We start from the raw sequence: 8,067 nt of genomic DNA, 5'->3' as shown, positions 1-8,067 counted from the left end.
GTATGGTCACGATATATTGGGACGTTGGGGGGATCGTCAAAATGGAGTTCGGGATGCTCGAAGCTGAGGGGGTCAAAGGTCAAAGGTAAGAGGTGTAAAAGAAGGGGAACATTCCTCCTTACTTAAGTATAGGGAGGAATGCAGAAGTTGGCGGCATCAAATCTAAACGGCGCTCGACCTAGCTCGTATAGTCGGTGGATAGCACTTCATGGTAGAAAGCCATCACTGTGCCAGTTGGACGGTCATCAGGTCAAGGGCCCAGGGCTGAATTTTGAACTTTTCTGAAGGAACATGGTGTGACGGAGCGATTTGAAAAAACTTTTTTGTTTCAGCGGCTGACCTAGCATTTTATGGCTTTATTGAAAGGACCAGTGAAATGTACTTTCTGCTGACATGCGAAAGAGTAAGTGCGGATAACCTTTTCACCCTCAAGAGGGAGGTTAAACCATGGATTTGTTGACTGTACAAAGGACTGAAACCCTGCTTTTGCTCTATGTGGATGTGAGGCTTACAGTTGCACATGTTCAAATTGCAAAGGCAAATCGTTTGTGTGACAAGGTTTACGGCTCCTTAATCATATTATTTTCTAAAGCAGTCTGTATTTACGTCGAGCGGTTAAGATTTGTGCCCAACTGTTGACGGACGCACGGACGCTCGCACGGACGGACGGACGGACGGACGATCATGCGATTCTACAAGCTGCATCTGACTATGTCAGATGAGCTAAAAACAATACATACTTTTATTTTTTTAAACAAATATGTTATTCCCATTGGATCAACGTCTACACAATACTTGCAATGGAATGCTCATAAAAGACTGTATGTGAACGTTGACAATTGCGATGCCCATTGTTATAATGTGCTAGAGTTAGTATAACAAGACCATCAGTCACCTATTAAACCACCAAAATGCCACTACTATCTAAAACTGCATTAGCAAGTACTGCAGCCAACACTGCTTATATTCACATGATTCTTCTACCTTGTGAAAATGTGACAGTTCCAGTCTACCACCTGTAATGCTACTGCTAGCATGAGCTTTGTAAGGCGATCAGTTATGACCTGTACTGGACTGCTTAAACATTTACTACTGCAGGTAGGGACTATGAGCTAGACCTCCCAACCCTCCAGTATAGATAGATAGGCTGGAATAGCTCTGTCTACAGCATAGCTGCACTTCAATCCAAGATGGCTTACTCCACCCTCCTGCAGTATAGGTGCACTGTGCTACTGATGAACTCACAATCAAATTGCACCAAACTACCTTATAGACTCTTAATGAATTAAAAACGTGTAATGTAAATAACACACACGCTAACTTAAATGTAAATAAGACGATTCCAACAAAACAAGAGACCTCCCAACAACCATGGGAGCAATTTCAATAGCAGTGTCAGTAGTAGTAGTAGTAGTAGTTCGTAAAGGTAGAAAATGTCAGCCACAATTAATAGTACAACAACAGAGTCTACATCAAATAAATACTTGACCAACCTATACCAAAACTCACTATAACAAGGGCACCCTCAAAACTACTCATTATGATGGAAATGCTAGTTTATAAAACCCTCAAGTACACACGACCTCAAGTGCTTCTGTCCGTCGCCATTCAGTCACTGTTGTATCCTCTTCAAAGCAATCCACAAAGATTTAGCATGGCTCACATATACTTTAATGCAGAATCCGCTCTATTTCGTCTTCTATGATCGTGTGTACTTGCCCCAAATGTGCAGCATGAAGACAGATGCAATGAAAAGCAGACTCATTACTAACACTGGCACTGGGCCCCTGCAAGACAAAAACGTGTGTTACCATATACCCAAGTATAGAGAGGAACACTATGAACTCAAAATGAGAAAATAGTGAAATCACACATTAAAGTCACCATCATTCAGGAAAAGCTCTCTGTATTTCTTAAGGATACTCTAAAGGTTTTAGGAAAAATTTTACCAATTTTTCATTTTCAACTTTATTCGACAGTTCGATGGCTAACACTATGTGCCACCTGTGTACGTGCTCATTTCTCCATATAACGGTACATGTGAACTGTCAGAGCGTTTTGCTTGCCAGCGTACATGTGTAGTGAGCCGTGGCTGACGTCATTATGACGTCAGACACAAGATACAACCAGCATTTTCACGATATTCACTGAGCCAGTATCCATCAACATCAGGACTACTCCTGATCAACATCAACCCTGCTACAGCTGTACTACTACCCTGATCCAATAAGTATTCCACAAGAGCCTAAAATAGTTCTCACACCTCGCAACGCACCTTACATAAGGCGCGCGTTTGTTGACAGTGACGTCAGGCAATGGGCGGGTTCGCGCCATTTGCATGAAATTCCGTTGGTCACCTCGTAATTTCTCAGAATTTCTCAAGGTGCAAGGAACATTTTACCAATTTAGAGGTGTCAGTTAACTTAGTCATGGATATGTCTCAGTAAGTACTAACAATAGATATATCACATACGTTCACCCATTTTGCACACAGGCGGTCACTCATTGTGAAAATTAGAAAAACCCTGATTTCTCCGTTTCGATTTCTGACATGTAGTAGCCGATGTATAAATGGATATTTCTCTGTGATTACAACTCGGATTAATTTAATTTTACACTCGTTTTAATGGTAACATATTGTGGTAAAGAAGTGCGTCAGGGATTGTTATTAAGTGCCGTATTTTATTAGTTATGCCTCTTTATTCGCTAAAATTTTCAATTCTAACACACAACTTAATTTTTAAGCAGTTTTTTCCAGTTTTCTCGGTAAATATGAAAAATTAAAGAAAAATCCTGACGCACTATTTTGGTCCATATTGTGCTTAACATGTGGCAAAAATTTTGTATCCTCACTCTTTCTGGTAGTTGAGAAATATTCAAAATACCATTTTTACATAAAAATTCAAAATTTGTGTGGTAACATAATTAGGTGCGGGAAATTTCATGAAATTTTTTGGCTTGAGCATAGAGATATATCTCCTCTATAAATAAAACAAGTGATTGATTTGATTCATTCCCCAATAAACATTTAATCTTCACTAGAGCAATACCCGTGCAAAAGGTGGAGAGTATCCTTAAGATTTCTATCTATTCTAAAGTTATTTCTGTAATCCTAACTTTGGGGGCACTACGTACATCTCGAGCAGACAAATTACCAAACTTACACTTTGATTCCTGGAGAGTCATCAGTGTAGAACCTCCACATTCCTCCACCTCCTCCTCCTACTGTAGTACGTGTCGACCGCGGCGCAGTTGATGATGCTGTTTTCCTGAAGAAAGGTTTTCGATTCTTTAATTCAATTTAAAGTCGGCCACTCCATTCACTCGATTTTAATCTCACTTGCTTTTTTCGTTCATGAAGAGTTTCAATTATATTCAGCATAGATCTAATCTGTAAATTAAAGGGCCAGACACACCAGGCGATTACATCGGGCGATGTAATCGCCGTGAAATCGCCTAGTGTGTCCACTCAATCGCCGCCGATTTCATCGCCCGATTTCATCGCCCGATTTCATCGCCCGATTTCATCGCCCGATTTCATCGCCCGATTTCATCGCCCGATTTCATCGCCCGATGTCATCGCATAGATCAAAACGTTTTGACATTATCGCCCGATTTCATCGCCTAGTGTGTCCGGGGCCGGCGATAACATCGCCCGATTGTACAATTCATCAGCCAATGGACAACAAGCACATGCATAATTTCTGATCACTGAACCAGAGTGAACACAATGCGCGAAATCACAATGTATTTTTTTTCAGCACAACGGCGCTGCGTTTTGCTGTGTCGTGTCGTGCCGCGTGTGTGCTTGTGTGTGTGCTTGTGTGTGTGTGTGTGTGTGTGTGTGTGCTTCATTCACCGGCGATTTAATCGCCTAGTGTGTCCACTCGACTCGCGCGATAGAATCGGGCAATTTTGTTGCCCGATTTAATCGCCTAGTGTGTCTGGCCCTTAAGAACCCATAAAATCTATACACAATGTATGCCATCCACTGTCTACTTACATTATCATTTTTAGCAAGTGACTATGTAATATTGCTATTTACCTCTGCCGTACAGTGCTGGAACTACCAGCCCTGGGACTGCTGGCTCCTTTAGATGATGGAGATCGACCAGCACCAACTGATGTACTACTTGCTGGAGCAGGCTGTAACAAAATGTTTTGCTTGTATACACTAGCCACTACTGCATACATTGCTTATATACACTAGCCACTGTTGAATACATTGCTTATATACACTAGCCACTGTTGAATACATTGCTTATATACACTAGCCACTGTTGAATACATTGCTTATATACACTAGCCACTGTTGAATACATTGCTTATATACACTAGCCACTGTTGAATACATTGCTTATATACACTAGCCACTGTTGAATACATTGCTTATATACACTAGCCACTGTTGAATACATTGCTTATATACACTAGCCACTGTTGAATACATTGCTTATATACACTAGCCACTGTTGAATACATTGCTTATATACACTAGCCACTGTTGAATACATTGTTAATATACACTACCCACTGTTGAATACATTGTTAATATGCACTAGCCGCTGCTGAATACATTATTTATATACACTAATCATAACACTTCTTTGCCTTCTAGTCATGACTAAACTTTGCTTAGTCGCACTGATTGACATAACTAAACACTGCTTCATCAACATTGACAACACGTGCACTGGTACCGGTACATGTCTCATGTGAACGAATACATGTGAGAATGTGTAGGTATGTTAGATGTAGTTCTGTAACAAACTTACTATGACGATGAACTTTTCACTAACTGAAGCCAACATTATGCATGTTAACTATTACACAGTTGGATATGTCCAGGTCGCGCAAGCACTGTCTATACATGCAACAAGTAGACTGGTTATTACCGTTATAGCAGAACTGGGTAAAACAGTAACAGCTTAGTCCATTACAATATACATACAACCCGCAGCATACATGTTTATTGGTGTGTCAACGATTTGTACAGCAACTAAAGATAATGGATGTTCAGTGTAATGATTATGGTGAAAACAAGAGGGTAGCGATGTCAATGTGCGATGTATGCTGGTTCTAGTAGTGATAGTCGTACTACTACTAGGCCTACTACTGATCATACATGTACTACAGAGATTAGCTTATTAAGAATATTATCTAATAGATACAATAATGTTACTCATGTCATTGGTAGGGCAGGGAGTAATATGGTTCTACACCATGGAACAAAGTAATAGCACCTACTCTGTTTCCTAGTACCCCATAAATAATACTTGTTAGTATTCAAAGTCAAATGGACTACAGGGTTCTCCCTACGTTGCGCAAACGGGCGCGCGCCCCGTTTGGGAAAACTCCCCCCTGTTTGAATTTCATCCTGGGGAGAACCCTGGACTATATCGAAGACGGACGGAGACAAACTTGATCAAATTGACAGATCTATCAACTAAATGAACTATGGACTGCAGGCGCAATATTTTGCATTTGCATTGCATTTATATTGAATTAACTTAAAAGAGAGGAAAGGAGATCATTTCATGCGGAAAGACAGAAACAAATAAGCTAAATTTAAAGGGAGTACTAGCAACTAAGCGAAAACATATTGCGGGGGTCCCAAACTATTCTTGATGAGGATCCCTAAGAAAAGAGTAAGAAGAGGACTGTGCGTGTGTTCATTCACAGCCAGAGATGAGAATATTATAATATACCTATGCAATATGGTGGCCAATATGACATACAACTTACCATGATTACTATGAAGATTTATCTATATTACTGAAGGTACAACAGAGCAGCAAGCCAAGATATAAAGCAGGAAACTATGAACTCGGTGCAAACCGTAGCAGAACCGTAGATGCGACTTCGGGTGACGTTGCCACGTTCCCACAATTCTCTGCTGACGTATCATATGCAACAAATTTGTCGGATTATTTTTATTGTAAAATAGTAAATAATCACTTGCTAAATAATATATCAATGAGGTAAGAATTCAATAATAAGTATTACTGTTCTATGGTGTAAAGTTAGGATTTAAACTAACTACCTGTGAAATAAGCTTTGTGCGAGATAATTACAAAACTATATAAACATGCATATTTATTATCACATACGGCTAGCTTCCGGAACTTCCGGTCGCTTATGTCAAGTTATATTTGTATCGAGAAAGTGTTTATTGTGTTATACTTATAATTTTAAACATATTTAGGTTGGTATACGTAGTTAATCTGATAACACCATCAAACACACCTTATTCATGTGTTAGAAAATATTTATAATTAATCTGTATAGCAAACTAGACGTCTAGTACAAATAAAAAGCGTGGCTCATCTACTCTAGCCAACGCCAACGGCAACGCTATGAACTGTCACTGTGTATTTCAGTCAGTGTGTGTGAAAATTAAAGTAGTTACTGATACGGACCTCTTGGCTCAACCAGTGTACAGTCGTAACATACCTTGACGACGACAGTAGCGCGCCTATCTAAACATTACCCTTACCCCAACAGGCACTTGGAACGTCTCAATAAAATAAATAGGCCGTGGCTACGCGACCGGATCCGGACGAGGAGCCGCTAGGCTACGCGTCCGGACATCCATCTCACACAGTCATCTTGCGACACGTACACACTAGACCGAATAATTCTGTCCCATACAACCTTTTTTATATTTTGGTGAAGGTTATATTGGGACAGAACGGGGTTCATTGAAATTTCGTGAGATCGCATGCAAAATGCATTCGCTGCAAATGCGGCCCGTATGCCGCTATTGGCGCGAAAAAAAACCTACCGTTCCCTTCTACATGGCTTTACCTTGCTACTGATATGTGTATACATTCACTTTAATCGTTATTTACTTCTTAAAAGACTGTTTTTGATAAACCCCGCTTCATTAACTTTAGTAAATTACGTCGGCCCTTTTCCAAACAATCAGACCAATCACAGCGAGTCTATCAGGCCTCCTGCAGCGCCACAGATACAAGCGAGAACCAGGGGCTATTGTAAAACTCGCTCTGATTGGTCTGATTGTTTGTAAATGGCCGACATAATTTACGAAAGTTAATAAAGCGGGGTTTATGAAAAACGATCTTTTAAGAAGTAAATAACGATTGAAGTGAATGTATACACATATCAGTAGCAAGGTAAAGCCATGTAGAAGGGAACGGTCGGGTTTTTTTCTTTCGCGCCAATAGCAGCGTACGGGCCGCATTCGCAGCGCATGCATTTTGCATGCGATCTCACGAAATTTCAATGAACCCCGTTCCTCACCAAAATATAAAAAAGGTTATATGGGACAGAAATATTCGGTCTACGTACACACATGATTGCGCAACGGGACACTCTGCTGATTGCCGATTGTGTGTGTGAGCGAGAGAGAGAGAGGGGAAATGTGTATGTGTGTGTATGTATGCGTGAGAGAGAGAGAGAGAGAGAACTAGAGGTGTGTGAGAGAGAGAGAGAGCTGTGCGTGTGTGTGAGAGAGAGAAAGAGCGAGAGAGGACGGATGAAAAGATAGACGGCAGCAGTGCATATATTGTATATTTTCAACAATCAGCAGAGCGTCCCGTTGCGCAATCATGCGTGTACGCGAGTCGCGCGATCACTGTGTGAGTGGATGTCCGGATGCGTAGCCTGGAGGCTAGGCGACCGGTTCCGGACACATAGCCACTGCGAAAAAAATAATGGTAAATAAACACGAAATGTATTTACTGCCCAAGAGAATGATTGACATATCAGGGTTCGACACTAACGCTAGTCCGTTAGTCCGAGACTAGTAAAAAATCAGAAGGACTAGTAGATTCCCATAGCAGTTAGTCCGGCGGGACTAGTTATATTTTCACCGTCCCAATTTCCCATCGATTTTACCGGCGGCAGCGTCTCTCATCCAAGATCCAAAGAGCTATATGTAACTCGTCCCCATTAACAAGTTTTTCCTGTTAGACGCGCTAGTCCAAGTAGAGTAGACGCTAGCACGCTCTAAGCATGCTAGACCCTACGGCAGTACAAACATTGGGGCCACGAACCCAGTCTACCAATCGATCGCTTGACAGTAGCTGTTGACATAGAACAAAC

At 41.0% G+C, this 8,067-nt stretch overlaps 2 protein-coding genes across 2 annotated transcripts in view; one reads left to right on the top strand and one right to left on the bottom strand.

Moving 5' to 3' along the window:
- Positions 1 to 725: 725 nt before the first annotated feature.
- Positions 726 to 5,892, bottom strand: LOC106806455 (protein transport protein Sec61 subunit beta-like). Its single transcript, XM_014808397.1, has 4 exons — positions 5,746 to 5,892; positions 4,046 to 4,146; positions 3,165 to 3,269; positions 726 to 1,787 (listed from the first exon to the last, which is right to left on the bottom strand). Exons 1-4 carry the CDS (start codon positions 5,746 to 5,748, stop codon positions 1,700 to 1,702), a joined length of 297 nt encoding a protein of 98 aa, XP_014663883.1. The 5' UTR covers positions 5,749 to 5,892; the 3' UTR covers positions 726 to 1,699.
- Positions 5,893 to 6,118: 226 nt separating this feature from the next.
- The window catches only part of LOC106806333 (survival of motor neuron-related-splicing factor 30-like), a 6,079-nt gene continuing 4,130 nt past the window's right edge, over positions 6,119 to 8,067 (top strand). Inside the window, exon 1 of the mRNA XM_014808243.1 lies at positions 6,119 to 6,205. The gene's annotated coding sequence lies outside the window, so the exon portion shown is untranslated. The remainder of the gene's footprint in view (positions 6,206 to 8,067) is intronic.

The sequence above is a fragment of the Priapulus caudatus genome, unplaced genomic scaffold (assembly GCF_000485595.1).
Source record: "Priapulus caudatus unplaced genomic scaffold, Priapulus_caudatus-5.0.1 Scaffold8, whole genome shotgun sequence".
Taxonomy (NCBI): Eukaryota; Metazoa; Priapulida; class Priapulimorpha; order Priapulimorphida; family Priapulidae; genus Priapulus; species Priapulus caudatus.
Note: the sequence above shows the minus strand (reverse complement) of the source record. Positions and strands in the feature narration are given on the sequence as shown.